The sequence below is a fragment of the Colias croceus genome, chromosome 11 (genome assembly GCF_905220415.1).
Source record: "Colias croceus chromosome 11, ilColCroc2.1".
Lineage (NCBI taxonomy): Eukaryota > Metazoa > Arthropoda > Insecta > Lepidoptera > Pieridae > Colias > Colias croceus.
In genome coordinates this window covers 7,564,017-7,588,043 of record NC_059547.1, presented here as the reverse complement: position 1 = coordinate 7,588,043, position 24,027 = coordinate 7,564,017, and the positions used below count along the sequence as shown (strand labels likewise).

General features: G+C 33.5%; 1 protein-coding gene across 3 annotated transcripts; it reads right to left on the bottom strand.

Moving 5' to 3' along the window:
• Positions 1 to 2,603: 2,603 nt before the first annotated feature.
• Positions 2,604 to 22,287, bottom strand: LOC123695821 (testis-expressed protein 2). Of its 3 annotated transcripts, none has more exons than XM_045641755.1 (21): positions 22,136 to 22,287; positions 21,355 to 21,795; positions 20,932 to 21,038; positions 20,573 to 20,711; positions 19,726 to 20,246; positions 19,032 to 19,119; positions 16,765 to 16,918; positions 13,027 to 13,233; positions 12,846 to 12,913; positions 12,388 to 12,575; positions 11,640 to 11,761; positions 11,084 to 11,243; positions 10,539 to 10,655; positions 10,100 to 10,201; positions 9,270 to 9,428; positions 6,749 to 6,938; positions 6,194 to 6,297; positions 4,574 to 4,695; positions 4,174 to 4,261; positions 3,818 to 3,957; positions 2,604 to 3,474 (listed from the first exon to the last, which is right to left on the bottom strand). In XM_045641755.1, the coding sequence occupies exons 1-21, from the start codon at positions 22,152 to 22,154 to the stop codon at positions 3,285 to 3,287; spliced, it is 3,426 nt and encodes a 1,141-aa protein (XP_045497711.1). In that variant the 5' UTR covers positions 22,155 to 22,287; the 3' UTR covers positions 2,604 to 3,284. The 3 variants fall into 3 exon arrangements, with proteins under 3 accessions (XP_045497711.1, XP_045497712.1, XP_045497713.1); XM_045641756.1 differs by having other exon boundaries at positions 12,891 to 12,913; XM_045641757.1 differs by lacking the exon at positions 10,100 to 10,201.
• Between the last annotated feature and the right edge of the window lie 1,740 nt (positions 22,288 to 24,027).

Below are 24,027 nucleotides of genomic sequence, written 5' to 3'. Positions count from 1 at the left end.
TTGTTTGAACGCGCTAATATCAGGAACTACTTACTGGTCCGATTTGAAAAATTCTTTCGGTGTTAGATAGACCATTTATCGAGGAAGACTATTAGGCTATATTATATTATCATCCCGCTAACACCAACAGGAGCGAAGCCATAGTGAAACATAAAACGTTCACACTTTATCATGAATACATTCACGTAAAATAAATCTTCACGACACCAAAGTATGTATTAAAAAAAATTTTAAATTTTCTTTTTTGCTGATCCTACCATCTGTCAAAGTCAGCTTTGGCCGCCATTGAAGATTCGTTTCTTTATTGAACCAACTAATAATGTGCAAAAGTATTAAGGTGTAAAAAATAAAACAATATTCAATATAGCATTTTGTTTATTGAAAAAAATCACAACTGATACCACATAGAAAAACTACTCGGCACGGTTTAACTCTTAACTATACATAATATCACATAAACACTTATAATTTCATATATTATATACATTCAAGACTCTGTGTTCATTTATAATAATAACAATGAAATCTTACTGCGGATCACAGCTTAAATAAACAAACGCAAACGTTATTCTTCTAAAAATAACACATTACATTCAAAAGAGAATAATAAAACACAGTGGATCGGAATTTTTGGCTCCTTTGTACAGAAAAATATAAAATTAGTTATACATAGGCTATAGGATCGATTTAGGCTTCCTATTCTTAACAACCTTTACAACGTACCCATAAGAAAGTTCTTAAACAATTATAAAACTTAAAAGTCATATAAATTATTTAGGCAGTAGTGAATTCAGTGTAATCTATGGTTTGAGATTTTGTAGGCAGGTTTTTATTAAATTTTGTTTCAATTCATCTCTTTCTTTTTAATAAGAATGAGATGAAATTACATTGTGTAATCAAAATACAAAATTCCAAAGTGCTCAGTTACAAACAATACTTTTGTTTTTAAATAAAGTTTTACAATAATACCATAGTATCAAAGAGAGATAAAAAATATGAGTAATAGCTAAACCAATTTTTGGTTCATGAATTTAATTATTTAGAAAAATATATGAATAAATCTAATCTTTAATTTACATACTGTAACCAAATACACAAAACTTAAATACCTATATTAAAGTGAAATGCTAAATATTTATCACACAGTGAAAAAGCTACAATTTTTTAAACTTGCCAGTCAATATCCATACAATATATTCAACGAACATAAAATAATATTATAATTTCGTTGTATAACTAATTTAAGCACATTAAAGTCAAGCAAATTTCGTTCAGCCTTCAATTTTAAATTACAATATTTTCGCACACAAATACTTATTCAAAAAATTCAAGCCGTATAAGACAAAACGTTCATAAATTTTACACGTTAATTTGGCCCAAACTTATTTATAATAAAACATTGTGCGATACAAAAGTAGATTTTAGAATTTTAATATATCCTTAATATGTAATAATACGAATGTGATTTTTTATTTGTGATGAGACGTAATCATATTATGAACTAGATTTAACAAGAACAGTAAGTTTTCTAAAGGTTTATGATAAACGACTTTTCACTTTATAGCTATAATTTCGAAAGATTGTATTATATTAAAACGGTAACATTCTATTATTATTATTCTATTTTTCATATGTTTTAGACATTTTATATTTGTATATTTTTGCTTTTAAAAAGATTGCACAACATGTAGTGCAATCTTTTTTGATCGTTCTAATCTACATTTGGAGTATAAATTTGGAATTATTGTCGAGAATTTTATCTTCTAGTGGGAAGCTCCGATAGGTTTGTGAAATGTATTCCTACTAAGGTACTAAAAAGATTTTTTTTTAATTAGTTTCGCAATTATATATGAAGATTATTTTTTATGAGTAAATTTTAATTACTACTTTTTGTCGTAAATAGCCTATAACAGAAATGTTAAAATCCACTACACACTTCAATTAATAATGTATGTACACCGATAAATAAAATATATCTATATGTAATATATAATATAATCTATTTTCTAAGAAATCGTTATTAAATATAATCTATAAGGATATGAAATTGTCATTATAAATAAAATATATTCAAAGATGAAATATTGCATTTCTACATCTATATACAGATATTTAGAAATCATAAATATTTTTATATTCTTTTTAAGAATACGAAATACTGTATAATATATCTTAAATTATATTATCAAACTTGGCAAGGGACAATCTAAAAATCTACGTAACTTTCGTACTTTTAAAAATAGCGAGAAAAAGGTTTTTAAAAATAACAGCACAAATTCCAAAGATCACGTAATACACGTTTAAATTAATTAACGCTTTTAAAGTTACATGAATTTTGTTAAATTCACTTCAGAATAAAAAAAAAGCACTTCACAAAATTATAGCACCTCTTATCAAAATTATAATAGCAGTTTTTCTAATTATTTAAAAAGTTTTTGAATTAAGACATTCATCACTTATTTATTTTGTTTCAATAGGATCATTGCTTTTTATGTTAATTAACTGATTTTTCAATCCTTGGTTAAAACTTATTCATCGAATAACGTATTAAACTACCATTTCAAAAATATATTCTAATTGTCCGTATTTGACAGTTTACAGGTGACATTTTAAAATGTTCGTGTAATACTTTATTGGACGGATACATTTTAACCAAGGATTGAAAAATCGGCCCTTAGTTAATAAGATTTTTTTTCTTATAATGATCGACTTATCGAAATCAAACATTTTTCTGGGATCATTCATATTTTTAAAATAATCACATCAAGCCTCATGTATCAAAAATGTTTTACTTGGTTCGTATACTAATAACAGCGCCCTTTGTCCGCATAAAAGCTCTCATAATGACATTGAACTAAAAAAAAATCCATTTACCACATTCAACGGAATAAGTTTAATAGTATATTTTTGAATAATGCTTTTCAAAATCTGCATATTCGGCTTTGAAAAAAAATCGAATAAAGTTTTTAATTTGTAGCAAAGTACGGTTAAAACCCACATAGCTTCCTTCCGTACGTCTGGTTGTCTGGAAGAAATCGCTAATTAGCGATAAGACCGCCATTTGTTTTAATTTATAATTAGATTAATCCTAGTTAAATTATTTCAGAGCAATAAAGTATAAAAATAAATAAATAAATAGCTTCGACTATACATACATATATAATATATATACCTCTTTCCAGGCTTTTTCTTTCTCTCTTTATACCAATATTATTCCGTTTCCCATCATTCTATAATTTTAATTCTTCCACATATAAATATTCATTACTTCTTATTCTCCATTTTTATTCAAATTCCACAGGCGTAGGGGTCATGACGTCAATGATAAAGTCCTCCATATTGGGTAGAACTAGAACCTTCTCGAACTCCTTGAGAAGTTTCTGTTCGATCCAATTGGAAATGTTGGCGAAGCGAAGCGTGCGCGCGCCGAATGCAGGACGAGCTTTTAGTACTATTTGGGGATTCGTACGGAACCTGGAAAAATATTTTTTTTTATTATTGAATATATTTTACGAAGTAGAAAACTGATCAAGAGATGAAAATTAATATTTACAAAAAAGCGCTTACATCAATACGAAATCGAGTCTGCAACAGGTGTAGTAAAATTTTATTTATTTCCAACACTTTTGAACAAAATTTTAAAAGAAAGGTAGAGGTTTGAACTTAGTTTCAATTTCATCTCACGTGATTTACATGAATTTTTACCAGTTTCAGTCTCAAATCCTCCTTCACCAAGCAAATATGGTTTTTTTTTTAAATTTAAATCTAAGCAAAAAACCCACCAAATCTAAACTATTTAAAAAATCACGTTTCTTACCCGATCCATATCCTATCATGAGGCGGCGGGGGTAAGTTAATAGCGAGTCGACCTTCTAGCCCGTGCACTTCTAGTTGCAGCTTTATATCCGTGTTCGAGAGACCTTCCATGGCACGCTTCACGTATTTATAGTCTGTTACCTGTTAAATAAGTAAAAAAGTAATTTAAACACATTGGAAAATTAATTTGACCATCAGTCATGTAAAACGAGTCCTTTTTTTCAGGCATAGATGTTAAGATTGCAAGAAAAAAAGCAATAGTAGCTAATATGGTTAGGTATATATTTCCTAACTTCAAAAACTAAAATATCAGGTTTTCAATCAATAGAAAGTGCAGTAATAGTTATTAATACTTACTTGTTGGAAATATTTGTTAGTCGCTATTCTATCGACGATACGGAGGAACTTCTTTTTTGATGACCCACCTTCACTCGGGTTTGCAGACCTGCACAAATTTAAAAAAGAATTAGGGTAAAAAATGTCATTTAACTAGAAGAAATCACATCAGTTACACAAAATTCATTCTCCACTTAAACAGCGGTTCATGCACACTAGTTCTGATTTATGTCAGATGTCCTACATTAAAAGTGAATATTAGGCGGGCGCTAATTACCGTCCCTTTGCCACGCGCACTTCTTTGTTTTCTGTGCAGAAATAAGTTAGGTTAGTTATCTCATTCCTACGGGAATTTCCTAGATTACGGGAGCAAAAGGGAATGCTAGTATAGTACAAAAAGTCTAGTAGAAATGTAGCTCACGGAGATTCGCTAGGCTGTAAATTCTCCGCGCTGTCGACGGGCTGCACGGGCGGAGTCTCGTCGTCACTTGACGATTCAGCTGAGTCTTCGATTTCTGAATCGTAGATTGCTGGTTTTCTTTTCTGTAAGAGGTGTTTGGTTTGGAAATTGTTGTTGAGAAAACAGGAGAAGCCCAGAACCTCATAGCGTCATACCTGCATGATAGGATACAGACTGTAGTTGTTAATGGAGAACGTTCTAGCGGTGCGTCAATTAACATTGGTGTTCCACAGGGGTCCATTTTAGGTCCCTTCTTGTTCTTGGTATATATCAATGATCTTCCCTATTATTTGCAGGATAGGTGTGAAATAGTTCTGTTTGCAGATGATACCTCATTAATTTTTAATGTGGATAGGCATGACCCAAATGTTGACGAAGTGAACAGTGCTCTTTTACACATATCTGAATGGTTTACTGCCAATAATTTATTATTAAATGCCAAAAAAACCACTTGTGTTGAATTTTTACTTCCTAATGTAAAAAAGTTGAACAGAGATTTTACCTTGAACGGGGAGGTATTGCATCCTACTGAGTCTACTGTATTTCTAGGGTTAACATTGGATGAGAAACTACAGTGGGGAGCCCATGTCAACACCGCTGCAGGTAAGCTCAGTTCAGCTGCATATGCAGTCCGAAAAATAAGGCATCTCACCGATGAAGATACGGCTAGATTGGTTTATTTCAGCTACTTTCATAGCATTATGTCCTATGGAATTCTACTGTGGGGCAAGGCTGCAGATATAGAAACTATATTTATCTTACAGAAAAGAGCCATTCGCTCTATATATAATTTACGTGCTCGGGACTCACTAAGAGATCATTTTAAGAATACTGGTATCCTTACTGTACCATCACAGTATATATTTAATAATATTTTGCATGTTCACAAAAACGCCGACTTACACACAAGAGTAGGAGATAGACACGATTATGGCACAAGGAACAGGAATAGAATTGAAATGCCATTTTTCCGATTAGCTAAAGTTAAAAATTCATTTATGGGTCAAGGTATACGCTTATACAATAGAATTCCTCTCAATATTAAAGAGTTTAGTAGTTCTAAATTTAAAACTTATATAAAAAATGTACTAGTTCAGAGAGCGTACTACAGTATTCAGGAATATATGGACGATAAAGACCCATGGAGGGTTGTCGCGTAAAAACCACAGGACAGTTCTTTGGCATATTATGATATATTATGTATAAGTTAGATATAAGTTACATATTATGTAATATTGACATGATTTTAAAAGAGCAACTATGGAGTTTCTTGCCGATTCTTCTCCATAGATACTGCTTTCCGAATCGGTGGTAAATGTTAAAAATACTTATGTAATGACGATTCGAAAGTGCTACTAAATAGTAGTCTAATTGAATAAATAAATGTTTGAGTTTGAGTTTGAGTTTGAGTCGTTTCTTGAGTAATTGTGAATATAGAAATTTCAATTAAAAAAAATATATAAAAAGTGGGTATGACAATCTTCGAACTAAATTTTTTTAGTTGTGACATAAGTAAAAGAGGTATAATTACATTCTCAAGTATAGAAAAGCAATGAACTAAATATTTTGTAAATTGTTTACCCTTAGTTGTTTTTCGAATTGAGCGGACCCTGGGAGCGGCACCTCGATCGGACTTTCTATAATATTCTCTTGCGCTTCTAGTAAGTGATCTTCTAGTGTTATATCTGAAAAAAAAAAGTATTGAAGACCTGCTGCATGATTTATATGTCCGTTAAGTACTCAAATTTCAGAAGAGTACGTAGATTGTGTACGAAATATATGAAAAATATGCAAATTAAAGTGTTATCATTACTCAAGTGTCCCATATTTAATTTTTTTAGATTTATACTAATATTATAAAGCTGAAGAGTTTGTATGTTTCTTTGAACGCGCTAATTTCAGTAACTAATCTGATTTGAAAAAATTTTTCGGTGTTAGATAGCCCATTCATCGAGGAAGGCTATAGGCTATATATCATCACGCTAAGACCAACACACTAGTTACATTATACTTTGCATTTTTGCTGAATAGCTTTGGGAATGAATATTTCTTTATGCTGCGTTGTTTTATGTGTGCACCACGCCGCACACAGCCCGCACAACCCCCCCCCCCCCCCCACTAGTGCGCGTCACTCACTCTTCTCCTTGAGCTTCATGAGGTTGATCTGCGTGAGTATGGCGATGTGCGCGCCGCCGTCGTACCGCAGCGCGGCGTCCAGCCACAGCCCGCGCGCGTCCACCGCCGGCGGAGCGACGCCGCACACCAGCGGGCACTCGCCCGCCAGCGACAGCTCCGTGATCACCAGCGGGCTCATGAACGAGGGCAGCTGGGGAAATATTCATTTCTTTGAGGTACAATAAGCAACTAGATTTAGCTCATACTAACGAGACGGTTTTGACACGGTCAGGTTTTTTGCCAGGGCCACAGAATAGTTAATAGTACAGGTAAAGAAGAATTACGGTAAGAAGATATAAATAAATACTACTACGCGCTAGTGGCACAAAAGCTTGCACAAAATTATGTACCTGGGGAGGATGGCTGTGGGGAGGATGGGAGTGGAGAGGATGGAAGTGGGGAGGATGGCTGTGGGGAGGATGGAAGTGGGGAGGATGGCTGTGGGGAGGATGGCTATGGGAAGGATGGGAGTGGGGAGGATAGAAGTGGGGAGGATGTAGGTGTGGAGGATGGCTGTGGGGGCATGGGAGCAGGGAGGATGGCTTTGAGGAGGATGGGAGTGGACCTGTCCAAGGATGGAAGTTGTGGGATGATGGCTGTGGGGAGGATGGCTGTGGGGAGGATGGAAGTGGGGAGGATGGGAGTGAGGGGGATAGAAGTGGGGAGGATGGCTGTGAGAGGGATGGCTGTGGGGAGAATGGATGTGGGGAGGATGTAAGTGGGGAGGATGTAAGTGGGGAGGATGTAAGTGGGGAGGATGGAAGTGGGGAGGATGTAAGTGGGGAGGATGGAAGTGGGGAGGATGGAAGTGGGGAGGATGGAAGTGGGGAGGTTGGATGTGGGGAGGATGGGAGTGGGGAGGATGGAAGTAGGGAGGATGGATGTGGGGAGGATGGGAGTGGGGAGGATGGCTGTGGGGAGGATGGCTGTGAGGATGGGAGTGGGGAGGATGGAAGTGGGGAGAATCGCTGTGGGGAGGATGGAAGTGGGAAGGATGGAAGTGGGGAGGATGGCTGTGGGGAGGATGACTGTGGGGAGGATGGAAGTGGGGAGGATGGCTGTGGGGAGGATGGCTGTGGGGAGGATGGCTGTGGTGAGGATGGCTATGGGGAGGATGGGAGTGGGGAGGATAGAAGTGGGGAGGATGTAGGAGTGGAGGATGGCTGTGGGGAGGATGGAAGTGGGGAGGATGGCTGTAAGGAGGATGGCTTTGGGGAGGATGGAAGTGGGGAGGATGTCTGTGGGAGGATGGCTATGGGGAGGATGGGAGTGGGGAGGATAGAAGTGGGGAGGATGTAGGTGTGGAGGATGGAGGATGGAAGTGGGAAGGATAGAAGTGGGGAGGATGGCTGAGAGAGGGATGGCTGTGGGGAGAATGGATGTGGGGAGGATGGAAGTGATGAGGATGGAAGTGGGGAGGATGGAAGTGGGGAGGATGGAAGTGGGGAGGATGGAAGTGGGGAGGTTGGATGTGGGGAGGATGGGAGTGGGGAGGATGGAAGGGGGAAGAAGGAAGTAGGGAGGATGGATGTGGGGAGGATGGGAGTGGGGAGGATGGCTGTGGGGAGGATGGAAGTGGAGAGAATGGCTGTGGGGAGGATGGGAGTGGGAAGGATGGGAGGATGGGAGTTTTAATTATAAAGCTGAAGAGCTTGTTTGTTTCTTTGCTTGTTTGAACGCGCTTATCTCAGGAACTACTTCGATTTGATTCGGTGTTAGATAGTTTATAACTTTATAGGATATATTATATCATTACCCTAAGACCAACAGGAGCGGACCAATGCGGGTGAAACTGCGGGGCACAGCTAGTATATTATATAATAAGAATTCAAGCACCCGAACGCCACACAATACCTTTTAGTTTAAACATTTTTTTCATCCATATACATAGTTAAAAAATATTCGCACGCGAGCGTCTCGACGAGCACGCGCGTGACAACCGACTGATACGGCCGGGCCCTGCGGCGTAGGTAAATAACGGACAAACCTCGCGGAGTGAGACAGGCCTGCGAGGGCCGAGACAAAACCGCGCAACACGACCCGCTTGTACAGTGCTACTTAACATATACGTGCGTAGTAATTAGTAAGTGCATAGGGCAATGGGCCAAACATTACTGACGACGTACTTAAACCGGGCCATGTTAAAACTGTAACCACATAATCACGCCATATTTTTTTTATAGGCGACACAATATATTTTGAACATTACTGTTGAGAAATAAGGAGTTAGTTCCAATGAAAGACGTCGCTGTTCGGGTATTTTTTGAAAATCTTTTAGGAAGCTATTTGGAGTCTAACTACATTTATTTTTGATGAATAAATCGATATTGACAAAAATGCTATCTATAATAATGTAAGTATATTTGTGAAATTTGCTAAAATACGTTAAAATCTATCAAAAAGAGGCACGCTAACTAAATTTTTCTCATTTAGACTGAAATTTCAATCTTTTTATTCATATAACCTTTCATCCTCCACCCACCTTCAACGTATTAAGTTTCCTCTGTATCTTGTTCTGCAGCCTCGCGATCAGTATGGGGTCCCGCATCATGTCGTACATGATCCTCGCTAGCATTATGTTCACCCACGTCACTTCCGCGGGTAACGTTCGGCACTCGCACTCGGGGGACGCTTGTTGAGACTGTATTTTATTGGAATAGAATAGGAAATATAATATATTTTGGGATTATTGTCATGGGTCCTCTTCACAATGGGCAGTGTTAGACAGAACCAATATGATTATTAAGGGTTGATCCTCACATAATGAGCAGCGGCCGTAAAAAGTGACATCATGGACACTAGTCACTAGGAACACTATGAACTTTAAAACAACAAACATAAGGTTCAAAACGATTTGTCTAAAATGCTTTTGCTTTAATATCTTCTGATAAGCTTATCATAATAATTTGCAAAGATTTATTTTAATTTTGCGCCTGATTTCTAATATATTGTAAGTTCAGCTTAGTTGTTCTCGCGAAACATTCATTTAGTTCATAATGATTTACTTTTAAATCTTGTTTTCAAAGCACTATCGTTATTTACTTAAATACATATAATAATTTACATTACATACATCTGAAGTCATTAAAATACGGGGTTTATTTTTATCAACTGACTAACTATCATTTCGTTACAATATGCTACATTATTTTTCAAAGACACACAAAACCTCAAATAATTTTCTATTTCAATCTCTATCTCTAGGTTTATATCTAAACACAAAAAGCAACATATATATCCCTTAACCTCACACATCCCATACAAAGACGATACCATAGTATATAGTACAAAAAAATTACGAAAATTTCTAACATCTTTTTTCTTCTTTTTGCCTTTGTTACGCTCGTGAGGCGACGGCTCTATTTGACACATAACGCCAACATCCGATGTCTGTTTGGTGCTAACTTCGTGCGTCTGGTGTTGAATTAACCAATATATAATTTAACAAATTATAAATGGACTAAAGACAAATGGATGGTTTATGGAAACTGTTGTTAGTACTGGAGAGCTTGAAATTATTTTAATCAAACAAAATTGTGCTTTAATTTAAGTGAATAGGTCATAGTTTAGTGATGGATTTGGATAGTCTCTTGAGTTAATAAAATGGGGATTAAAATTATATAATAATTGTTATAAATAATATGCGAAATTGAATATAAATAATCAAACATAATAAAATAAGAAACCAAACAATAGAATGATAATATAATTTAAAAATTGTAATATTAGTGATATTAATCGATAATATTACCTGCATAATCTTAACTATGTATGGCCAAAAGGTTTTCTCATACGAGTCTAAGGAAGGCGGTAACGGGTGAGCCGTCGTGATGTTTACTCCTTCCGATGTGGATTCAGCAGGTTTCGTCTGTAAGATATTAATTATAGAAGTATTATTATTGGAAGTTGTATGTTAAAACATTGTTTGGACATAATATAATAAAGTAGCAGCTTGCCCCGGTTTTGGTTGGAATAAAAATAAGCTTAAAAGCTTAAAACTACGCTAAAGTTTCTTTCGCTTCACGGACGCGTTCGCTTCGCTTATCGCTGTCAGTACACGTCAATATACCTATGTTATTGGCTGAGAATAATTATCATAATCACCTTTCCAAACGCCACAGTCTCCTTCTCAATGAGCTTGTAGACAGCTAACTCGATACCATCTTTAGTCTCTTATGCAATATCACTTACCGACTTGTCTTCTTTCATCGAACAGTCTTTTCACGCGTTCGCTTCGCTTATTGCTACTAGTACACGTCAATGCCTATAAAATTGAGTAATAATTATAATAATCACCTTTCCAAACGCCACAGTCTCCTTCTCAGTGAGCTTGTAGACAGCTAACTCGATACCATCTTTAGTCTCTTGCGCAGCATCACTTGCTGATTTGTCTTCATTTGTCGAAGTGTCCGCGGACGCGTTCGCTTCGCTTATCGCTGTTAGTAAACGGCGATACCTGGGAATTGGGAATTATATTTTTTTGTAATTATTATATTTAATGAGTAATAATAATATAATTCTATTTAATATTCAATGCGATGACACTAAAGTGAAGTTTTTTTAAAGCTGGATGTTAACAAAGTCAAAAAAATGGATAAGTATATATGGATAAGGCTCAATGCACAAATTGTAAAAGCTGATTACGGCGAACAGTTTAGAGCTATCTATAAGTCAAACTTAATGTGTTTTTCAGTAATTTGAATTATGCTGTAGATCTGTGGAAAACTTCAGAAAATAAAAAGACACTTAAAATTGCAGGTGATTTTTAGTTATACTGTTTTTTTTAAACTTAATACACTTTTTTCCAATCTGAAACCATAAATTCTTGGTCTGCAATACATATTCTCCTCACCATTCGAGTTTATCCCTGCCCGTTCTAGCGAACAGATACAGGTGTGAATGCTTGTCTTTCGACTGTTTGACGTGCACGCTCCACTCCCCTTCTGTCGTGCCTTCCGCTACTGGGTCCATTTCCTGAAAAAAAAAATTGTGTTATTTATTTTGTTAATTTGTCTGTTTTTCATCTCCAAATATAGTGCCCTTGTCAGATAATTAATCGATAAATAGAATAGATGCATAATGTATGCAAACAGGATTCAATATAATATTTGATTTGTTTAATAATAATAAAAATATTTCAATGTCACCTTCTCCGATATTTACGCATCGAATAAACATGATTTAAACAAATATTAAAAGTTGTTGCATATAAATACACATAATATTGCGTTAATATTTTTTAGACCATACGTAAAATAAGGAAAATATTGTCAATGACATATCATCTAGTTTTTAATTTACAAGGAAAAGTGGTAAAATAAATGTTATATACAATTGCGAATCCATTTTTTTCGAAGCCATAATAAAATGTATATGAATAAGAAAATAATCATGTTATGGGACACAAGGATCCTGGATTTGCTTACTTTGAGACTTAAGTAATTAACTAGCTAATTGATTGATCATATTCATCCGAGCAGATGCTTTTTTTTTAACTTTATTTTTATATTCTCAATCATATGCTAGGCAAGGAGCATAGCTTAAAAAAATTCAAACATTCTTTGACACGGCCGCAGAAATCTTCCAAAATCAAAACTCACCGTCTCCTCCAAGAACTCCTTGATCTTGTTGAGCTCGGTATCATCAATTTCATCCTCATCATCCTTGGTGCTGGTGACCGACCTGGTGGCCAGATCCTCGTTGCTGATGTCTTCCAATTGCGTGTTCTTGTCACTCGCCTGCTGGCCCTCGGGCTCCGTGAATGTGGACACGCTGTCTGTTTTCTTATCTGTGGTAAGGGAACATGGCATGGCTTATCTGTATGTTTTTTTTAATGTTATCGTGCATAATTATGAGTAGATAAGTGTTTGGAAAAAGGTCTAAGGAATGTGATATTTCACTGTGTGTATTTGCTAAGATCTATGTGTGTATTTGCTAAGATATATGATGCAGCAAGTGGGCTAGGTATCTAATATAAAGCGATCACTACAAATTAAAAAAAAACATATGTATGCAAGTATTAGCAGAGAACATAAAAATTAGCAAAAGCAATATTTACCTCTATGCATTTTTCTTACTAATCTATGTCTGAGGCCTTCTTTACCTGGTTCCGGCTCGTGTGAAACGCTAGAATATATGGAAAAAAATAAACAATGTTTAAAATTACACAAGATTTTTTACTCATATTTTAACAAGAAAGTTTTTTCTTTTCTGATATAATTTAAGTTTTATTAATGTACCTCTTTTCACGTCTCCTCCATATAAACTTCTTTTTCCTCTCTGGACTAGTATTCGTTTCCGTGCTCTCAACTTCCAACGGTGATTCCTTGCTTTTCTTCTCCAAAGATTCGGCAATCTTTTTCTCCGTCGAGTTCTCCTTTTCCAATACCTGTATCTTTTCCTTTTCGCTTAATATTATGCAAATTGGGTACTTTTTGCTCCATTGTCTGTGAAAGCAATAATGACAGGTTGGATATATAGGTCACTTCGTCTGGAGACTTATTTAGTTTGGAATAAATCGGTCGAAAGAGGCGATAGACACAAGGGTGGGCGTATTCAAATTACTAATTTTGCATGATCGAAAACAACCTATGACGTCATAAGGGTTAATTGGATTGGAAAGAACACCCACGAATTAATTTACATATAAGTGTAGAAGGAAATTTCTGTGTGCTATTTTTAAACCATAAAAGCATAATAATTAACTAATAGCAAATTATGTTCTTTAGCAAAATGATTATAAAGTCATAACAATTAACATGTCCTTCTGCGTTGAAATATTTAATAATACATGATGATAATATTATTTTAAGATGATTTTAAGGGCACTTAATTAGTTTATTAATTATAAACATATAATATGTATAAATTAATTTTTTCCACTTTATCATTGTTATAATTAATGTAAAACTACTGTCACATTAATTGTCTTATTATTGGTATTCCTTTTTATTGGCGTATTGTTTTGTTAAAGTTAAATAAAAATATTGTAATACAAATAGCTGTAAGGAATCTATGCATGTAAAAAATAAATAAATAAATAAATAACTCAACATTTACGAAACATGCTATTTTTTAATTTAAAAAGCTAGGTATAGCGAATATCTCTCGTTATTAATCATTACATTTTAAACGAAATAAAAATATTCGTGTATTTGTATCCTTGTAATGATTAAATCCTTTAAACGGTACCTATATAATCAACGAATTTGATCATGCGATGTTTACAAACGGTTCATAAAATTTATGTGTAAATAGTGAACGTAATTTTTTAGCCTTAAAATCATTGGTTATTTTCAATGATATAAAATCATAATCATCTAGTTTTGTGTTTGTTTTTGCATTATAATTTGCATCAACAAAACAATTAAATATGAATTAGGAATTTTATGGTCTCAATTAATAATCTCATAAATTAGTCATACACTTATCATTAGCTGCTTAGTTCATAAATATTTTTTTTAATTTATCGTTACAGAAACCAAGTAATAGTACAGTTCACTAACCCCATTGTTCTTGAAACATTACCTTACTACTGAACTGTAGGAACTAGTGAAGGTCACCGACCGAGTTCGACAAAGCGTTGTTACGTGTTACTTTATCGTTTTTATCAACAGGTTACACAGTAAACTAGGAATAGGTTTTGTAAACTGTTCTAATATAATTTAGTGCTCTAGATAGAAGCTTTACGACTTTTCTTTTGGGGCAGTAAGTTATGTTATGTACCTTAAAATATGTAAGATTTCGTCAAATAAAAATGAAACTAGTTTCTTTAACTGCTTTGTAATGAGATTCAAAATTAGAGTATTGGTTAAGTTAGTTGTAGATAACGCACTTTGTACCACTGTCCACGTGTGAATAAGTAAAAGGCCTTGTTTCATCACATTCTAAAATCTAGGAGAATTATAATGAGTGACGAAGACTCATCAATTTTTCATTAAAACTTTAAGCTGAAACAATTATGTATGCAACTTTCTCATGGAGTCTATAAATAGATCACATCCATTCAAAAAGTCTATTAATAGTGATGTCGAGGTCAGTTTTTCCACAAAGTAGGCGGGTATTATAATAGAACTATTGAATATTGACCCTTTCAACTCCGATAAAATTGGCTTTGATTGAGTTTTTCTATTTACGATATCTTTAGGTCAAAATGAGCACAAAATGCTAAGCTTATATTCATCTCAATTCTATTGATTGATTTGGATCTTAAATTGTAAAACATAATTTATCAAAAGCGCCGCGGCCGCACGCTGCGCGTTGCGTCTGCAGGCAGCAGTGTTGCCGCGCTTGGAATCAATTTCATAGATGTTCATAGAAACAAGTGGTGTCGCTTGCAGTTTGCGGTTGCAGTTTGCGGTCTGCGGCCCGTCTCGGACTTGTACCTTAATATGTACTTTTTATAGGTCAATTATAAGATGTTTAAAATCAACAAGACAATCCATCAAGTAATGACATTAACAGTTGTAAAGAAACATCTCATAAATTTTATCACAAGGAAACATTCCTAAAACAGGTTATTTAGGGCTGAGGAGCTTATCAATACCTAGATATGATAATGAATAATTATTTACGACGTCGTTACACTTAATTCTCACTTAGATGAACATTAAGTATGTGACGTGAATGGTAGTTAAGAGGCCAAACTCTAGTCTGTACTTAAGTCAAGGACTTTAGACAGGAATATGCAGTTATAAGGTAGAAGAGGTAATTAACGCCCGCCTAACAAAAATCTAATTTTTTATTTATTAAAACTACTTTAAAGCACATAAACAGACGACGAGTAGGTTTGATATTTCTTTTTAAACCGAAAAATACCAATTAAAACGTGAAACTATTTATGTTTAATGACATAAAGACATCTTTTTAAAAACCTTTTCTTGGGCGTTTATAGAAATACTGTGTTAAATAGCGCCCGTTTATGAAAGAAAATTGTGTATGCCTAAAATACGTTCTTATAGAATTTATGCTAAGTAAAATATAAAAAGCACGTTATAAAATTTCTTTATTAAAAATAAAAGAAGCTCAAGAAAGAAAATTTAGTATTAAAACTATAAAATTCGTAACTCACATAAAGTGACTTGATTCTTCAAGTTGTAACGATTTTATACTTTTTTATTTTAGTTTAACTAATCAACGTTAATATTAGTAATCTTCTACCATACTTTAAACAAAAAAAAAACTAATTTAACGCCCCAAGGTCCGTTTACTGGGCGTTATTACGCGACTGGGCGTTATTGACATTTTTTTTAAATTTTGAAGTAATTAAGTAAATCATTTTGAAAATATTTACAGAATATGATGTGTGGTTATGTATATTACTGCCAAAGTATAAAATAATCCAAGAAATAACTCAAAAACAACTGAAAACTTATAGTTTCGTTAGAAGAAATTTTTATAACAGCCAGTGCACGTCTAACGCTCTTGAAACGAAAGCTGCTACTGGCAAAGATGGCGACTCCAGACTTACGCAACCGCGCTAGGCGCGTTCCTATTGGTGCAATTCATTTGTGCGTGAGGTACGATGCGGGTCTATTGAATATAAGTGGGTTTTTTGAAGTTCGGGCGTTATTTAACAGAGGGCGTTAATTGACACACCTACCTATTATTACTTATTTACACAATATTGCATGTTCCGGTGTACCTACTATAATAATATATTTTTAGAAAGAAGAATTTCTCCGTGATTATAAGTCTTTTAGGGTTTTCTAATCAAATTTGTAAAAAATAGGCTAAAATAGAGTCTCTCAAATTGAACATCATTATAGACGTGAGATTATTCAAACGGGTTTCTTAAAAATAAAAAAGATCAATTGATAACTGCACTAGACTCAGTTTCCTATCAATTAGTTGTCATTTTAATAAGATTAAATCAGAAATAGTTTATCTTTATGTGAAATATTATTCAAATATTATGTATCTCTTCTATCAGTCGCTCAATCCAATTCATGATTTCATAAGATCTTTTACAAACTTACCGTCGCTTCACGAGTCCTTTGGGCAGTAATATAACTCTTGATCCCGTCAGATTATACAATCTGTGCTGATAGAAATTAACTTTATCGATTTTTTCGTCCCATAGCGCTCGTTTCGCTATTTTTGTTCGTGTGTATGATATCCTTAAATTGCAACCTACAATACAAATAAACACATTTATATAGGCAATATTTAAAAGTCCACTCTTGATTGCACAATCAATACTCATATACCGTTAATGCCAATTAAAATGCTTAAGCGAAGTCCGCAAGGTTGGACGACAAAGACGTGTAACCCAAACTTTATTTCCATATTAAAAAAAAAAAACTCTATGACATATTCTAATATAATATGGAGTAAAACCCATACACAAAAGTTATACATATTCTGTTAATTAATGTTTATATCATAATATATCATATATTATATGTGAAGACTCGTGTCCCCTAGTGGGTTATGGGGCTTATGCATTATGCATACATCTGTTTCCCTGATCGTCGATCGATTTTCTTTAGAAACAAGTAGTTGATCAACCTTCTGGGTCCTGCCAGACTCAGACATTGTGTTCTTCGTCTCCACCGGGAATCGAACCCAGGACCCCCAGTTCACGTGTTCACCACTGTACCAAGGAGGCAATCAATTTATGTTTGTGCATTAGTGAAATTGTAAATTAGTAATTTGGAACGAATACGGCATAAATATTACTTCCATTTTGGCGTGCTTACCCGTATACGATAAGCGGGTATTTGAGCAATACATATTGGCAATTTGAATGAAGCATTGAAAAATATTATATGTATTACATATTCAAATGCAAGGAAAGTAATGTCGAGTGCTATTTATAGCCCTTTAAATATCATGTTTTAGTTATCATATTGTTCTATATCTTATAGGATTAACTTAAGACCACATTGAAACGTTTATGTAAATGTAATAAATACCTATGCCATAAATATTAAATACTATGTGAAATTTTCAAATAAATGGGTCTAACATAGATTAACGTTAAATGAAACAGAAATTCTATCTCACAACCTAACGATAATCGATCGCTATCTCGATTCTCGGTATCAAATTATTATTATCAGCGGTTCCAATTTAAACACGACAAAATTTGCTCTAGCAAATTCTCGAGTGAAAGCTTACTTAAAGTAAGTAAAAGGTCTACATTTTAACTGAGAAACAATGGCACATTTCAACGGAGAAAATGAGATTAAAAACAATTACATAAGGCGAATAACCTATTAATGATCCGAAAAAATGAAACAGCCAATCAATATGATTCTTAGTAAATCCTATATATGGCATGAATTGTATAATATTATAAATAACATAACACTATATTTTATTACACCGTTCTATTAGTCTAGTATTTGTCGTAGTTAGGCCGACAGTATTACACCCACTTAAACGTAATTAGCATAAGTATTAAATTATTAGTCGCATATTCAAATAACCGTATATATTATGAGGTTGTTCTACGTTGTTCTATTTATAGTTTTACTTTAAGAAATAAAGAACCCTTGTCACACGTAATAAGCTTTAAAACATGACAAACCGCAAGTCGGTGCGTACTAAGAGGGTATTCACGTCTGATGTGTAAACAACACGAAACTTATAAGCTATCGTATAATCCTATCATTTTAGGGTTTCGAAAACTAATAAGAAAACGGGATTACTTTTTAAAAGAACCAGTTTTGGATAGGGAAGTTGTATCAGCATTTTTTCATCGTCATGGAGCAGCAAGCAGATACTATAATATGGCAGCCAATATCATCCGCACTATTACCCAATGTTTAAAAGTAACCATTTATTTATATGAAAACGAGGCCAGTAAAATGCTGGTTAGTAAAAGAAGAAAAGGTTTTGACACTTTCCGGAATATATTCTATTGCGAAGGGCTGCCTACAGGTTCAGCAATTTCCAGCGTGAAGATGTGTGACATTCCCAATAATTTTCCGTCATCATCCATGCGTGTAACATATTTTGAAATGTAGTAGGTAGTCCTTTATAATATGTATTGGGTCATTAATTATTCAGAGTGGTAATATTATCCATTATGTGGTTTGTTGTTAGGTTTGACCGTATTAGTTGTAACGACAGTATGTTCGTTTATTATTATTATACCAACTATCTATACCTAAAGGTTCTAAGGGATCTTTCCCCTTAATCTTATTTTTTTTTACAACTTTAATGCCTAGAAAAACTACGAGAACGTACACAATAAATACATAAAAAATACAAGTTTAAGTATTTAAAATTAACTTACCCTCTAGTTTCATAAAGGCAGTCGTTGTTTTATTTATGTGGTAGGTGTAAGGGTCGTAATCTGGAAATCTGTAGTGATTTATCCAACCCTGTGGACAAGTAACTTATTTTGTAGGCACTCAAACAAATATTAATTATATGCTCATAGTATAGTGATGAATTTTCTTTAAATGTTTTATATGTGATTCATTTTACATTCGTCATTAAACATATATTTACGTAAAACGTATATGTTATCTAATTATATTTTATTATCTGTGTCGTTAATTTTACCAGTAGGTACGTGTTTTATAAGATGAACTGTTTGTAAGAAGCATTTGCACAGTATTGTCTTTACAATAAATGTTATTATACGAACTTTGTTTTTCTTACTCATGTAGCACATATCTTATTAAATTGTATAATTGTATGTAACATTGAGGATTAATAAGCACTCTTGAGTTCTACAAGATAAAGATTTACTGATTTATGTATAAGATTGGACAGAAAGATGATGAATAGTTTTCTATTTTTTTAAATGTTCCTAAAATACTTCAAAAACTAATAACTTTTAATGTTAAAGACATTTAAAATTTATTAAATCTTGACGAAATATTTTTGGCATATCTTAGCCCGAAAAGTATTCGTGTAGATCACATTGCTAAACAAACGTAGCATTTAAAAATCAAAAGATAATAATAATAAGTATTTCTTACCTCATATTTCTTCAACGGCGTGTGTTCTTTGATCGACGGAATGGTATAAGCCAGTGGCTGCACACTCGTACGTTTCAATTGGAAAAAGCTGCTGCCTTTCGGCTCCCACTCGCTAAAGTAATTATCCAAGAACCACTGTTTCACATTGCTGACGAAATAGAAAACCCATATGCCCAGCAAAAAACCGTTCCAAATATTCGCGTTGGGGAACAAAAAGTAGTTCAATATCAGGAATATTGTCAGGAAATACATTGTGTAGCTGATGAATGTGCTCTTGGGTTTTTTCTGCGATTCACTCTTTATTAAGTTGCTTTTGCTTGGCGGGAGGCCAAAATTGGCTGGTGTGGTAACAGGTGTCGGAGGGTTGGCTCGTATTTCTGTCCCATTGTTTTGGTATAAATTATCGAGAGGGTTGACGTCGCCAAACGCATCTATCGTGTCTTCGAGAGCTTCTATACCAGACTCTACTTCTAGACTGTTGTCGTTTAAAATGTCTTTCGATATGTCTGTCTCACTTAACCCTAAAATAAAGTGACTATCAATAGTTGAAAATAATATGTGTAAGGAGATGTGTGGAGATGCTTAATAGTGGGAGGGAAAATGAAAGAATTTTAATTATGTGTTGGTCAATTAGGAAGTGTTGTCAAAAATAGAAGAAACTAATTTCAGAGTCTATATTATAATGAGGGTAGTTTTGAATTTCGCACAAAAGATTTAGTATTATTTATATATTATAATATATGTAGGGATAACAATTATTCTAGGAAAACATATTATATAAATGAGAGATTTTGTCACTGAGATACGAAAAGATAAAAATAAATACAAAACAAAGATGAAAACATACTTAAGTTTTTCTGTGTGTCGTCGCTTGAATCCGAATTGTTTTTCGTGTTTGTCTCGCGAATTTCTTTTTCAATAGCCTTAGCAGTTATTGGTTGAGTCATTTCTGATAAGTTTTGTATACTACTATCTAGTGATGATACCTGTTAACATAATATCAACAATATGATATGTCTCTGTTTAAATTATCCATATCAAATTGATTACATAACAATTATAAAACGCTATTTCCAAAAATATTTACATGACTAAGTCTTAAAATAGTAAGGCTCTTTTTATCTGTGTACTGATACTATTTAAATAATGATTTAAACACCTGATTAATATTAAAAATAATTATACATAATATCTACTGTTATTTACCTGATTATCAGTATCGCCCACACTCTGCTGGTCTATATCTTTTATTGCCGAATTTTCCTCCGAATCAGACATTGAGTTTTCCCTTGGTAATGTTTTTTCCTTTGTTTCTAACAAAAATATATTTTTTTTAATAATCACTTTTTCACATTTATCATGATAATGATAATTTTAATTTTGTTTTATGTAAATCACAATAATAGCATGATAATTTTTATGTATGTATTATGTTTTATTGCAGAAATAGAAACTTGACACATTATGATAATTTTAAATTTACGATAGTATAAAATTAGATACTTAAAATATTTGAATCATTCTATGTATTTATTTAAATTTAGTTAAGCATAGTAAAGTTTGAATAATTAAGGATATAGTGTATGATTTATATTTCCATTATAATTCTTATTAGAAACATGAAAGTACCTTCAACAGATCGAGTTTTCATATCCTCGACAGCTTGGGCGATTTTAAATTTGAAATCATGGAATATTTTCCAAGTCTCATTTGGCTCCTTGATATCAGAACTCTCTGATGTACTTCTTTTACCAAGTCGGTTTAAATACTCCTTCATTGGAGAAGATGATATTATCTCTTTAGGTGTTGGACTCTTATTTTCTTCTGCTGGTTTAACATCTGTCTTTACATCTTCTACTTTCTCAGAAGATTTTTCAGATCTCATAGATTTGAAATATTTGTCTATGATGGATGATGTTTTTTCCGTTTTCTTCGGGCTAGCAGTCTCACTCTTGACTGCCGGCTCACTCGGTGGCACAGCAGCGTCATCATCACAAGATTGAAATAATTCTTCTAATGCTTCATTATTTGCATTATATCTAAATGACATACCAGGATTCGGGGATTTCCCTAAAAATATATATTTAATACATATGTATATTATTAGTATCATTTTTTATATCCCTATTTTTTAGTTGCGTGGAAAACATAAAATTAATGCGTATCTATAAACAAAGAAGTTACGCACAAAGAAATTTGGTGAAATAAACTTTTCTCAAGCTCTATCCAAGTTTGTTTTCGTTTTAGTTGCCAAAGAAACAATGGAGAATGTTATAATACATAATAGCTACTAAGCTTTTATCCATTTTCTCGTACAAACGAAAACAAATATGTGATCTCGATTGTTGTTTGTGAAATATAATTAGTATGTAATGTAAATTTTGATATCGTAACATATTTCAACCCTTACCCGAACCTGAAACCTCCATAATTAAAACTTAACAACAAGCACTACATAGCCCACTTTAAAAACGTATTTATTTTATCAATATTTAATTAAATAACTAAATTAATGTAATTTTCTACTTCAGCGGTTTATCAACGACCGTCTCAGAACTCACAATCACCAATACAATCATTGATAAGTGACACTGACGTCAGACGTGACAAATAATGTGGGTTTGAAAATGTCAGTAATGACATTTAGTCCTTGGTTAATGAACCATAGAGGAACGCCAGCTAACATTAATCTGTGGATATTATTCTTTAAAACGAACATTTACATTAAAAAATAACCACCACCCACACGCTATATTATTACTTAATTTCGAGACGTTTGCATGAATAGTTAGTAAGAAATAATAAATAATACGTACCAATTCTGTGGTACCAATCAAATGTCAATGCATTGTCATTTGTCATTTGTCAATATCAATTGTCATTGTCATTTGTCATTCTATCGTATGTTCACAACTAAGAGCAATTAACCTATAGAGTTCTTATATTAAGACAGAACAAAATACATATTTTCTAATCTACTTACTCTTAGTCAATAACAGCATAAGCCAGATTGAGATAGCGACAGAGTATCTGCACTGTCTTCAAACGTAGCGCGCCGGCAGTCAGTTTGTTTTCCAACCAGCTGGTGGGCTCAGTGCGTCAAGTGTTTTTAACGAAATATTTAGAAAATATAAAGTGTACAGTGTTTCTTTTTATTTGTCAGTGTGCTAAAATAACTATTGTATGTTTAGCAACCGGCTATCACTAGTCGAATGGGAGTTTTGGATAAAAACAATGTAAAAATATCTTTCCATCGGTAAGTGATTTTCAGCAAATTGATAAATATTTATGTTTTAAATCTATTTGAAGGTTTTATCAAGCGCTTTTTTGTAATTTTATGTTGTAACTGTAACATTTACCCACTTTATGGGGTTGTGGAATATAAAATAATGAAATAATTTTTAAAAAACGTCACAATAATATCACGTTTGGCATTTTGTTTACCACCGTAGTGTTGTAACACATCTAGCGTATATTATCGATTTATGACAAAAAATCTATTTCATATTAACGTTGATTTATTTATTTTGTTTCATAAATCAGATTTATATGTAGTTGTTGTTGCAAATAATAGATGTAAATTTTTTACCGCAGGAAAATAAAACATACCACGTGGTTGTTTTATTTGCACTATGTGTTTTAGTTTTCGTTTGTTGTTTATTAATTTCTCTTTCAGATTATTAATAAATTCATTTTGTTTTAGATTTCCAGAGCTAAATAAAAAATGGGTATAAAACGTGAGACATGAGTTGATTGGACGCCGCCACAATTTGCAATATTGTGTTCACTGCATTTCGAGCCTACTTGTTATCAAGATGGATACTCTAGAAGAATTGTGCAATCTTACGCTTACGTTTTTTTTTTTCCTGTAGATAATAAATACATTTGATTAAAGAGAGTGAATTTTTATTTTGAAATTTTTTACACATAAGTTACCTACTTTAAATGTGTAACTATGTGAAAATTAAACGGTTGATTAAATGACAGTTCTCATAGATGAGAAACTACTATTGAAATACATACTTAATATACATGCGTTTTCAAAGAAAAACCCGCATAGTTCCCATTCCTGTTGGATTTACGGGATCAAAAGTAATTTTTCCAAATTTCATTTTAATCGGTTTAGTAGTATTCGCGTGAAAGAGTAACAAACATCCATCCTCACAAACTTTCGATTTATTAGTAGGATGTTAGGAAAATGTTTTCATTAAGACTGTCCTTTTATTAACTTGTTAAAATGCTGCATGATTCCTTCATGCTGACTGTGCCTTTCTCCTCACTCCTTTAACTTTATCATCATTT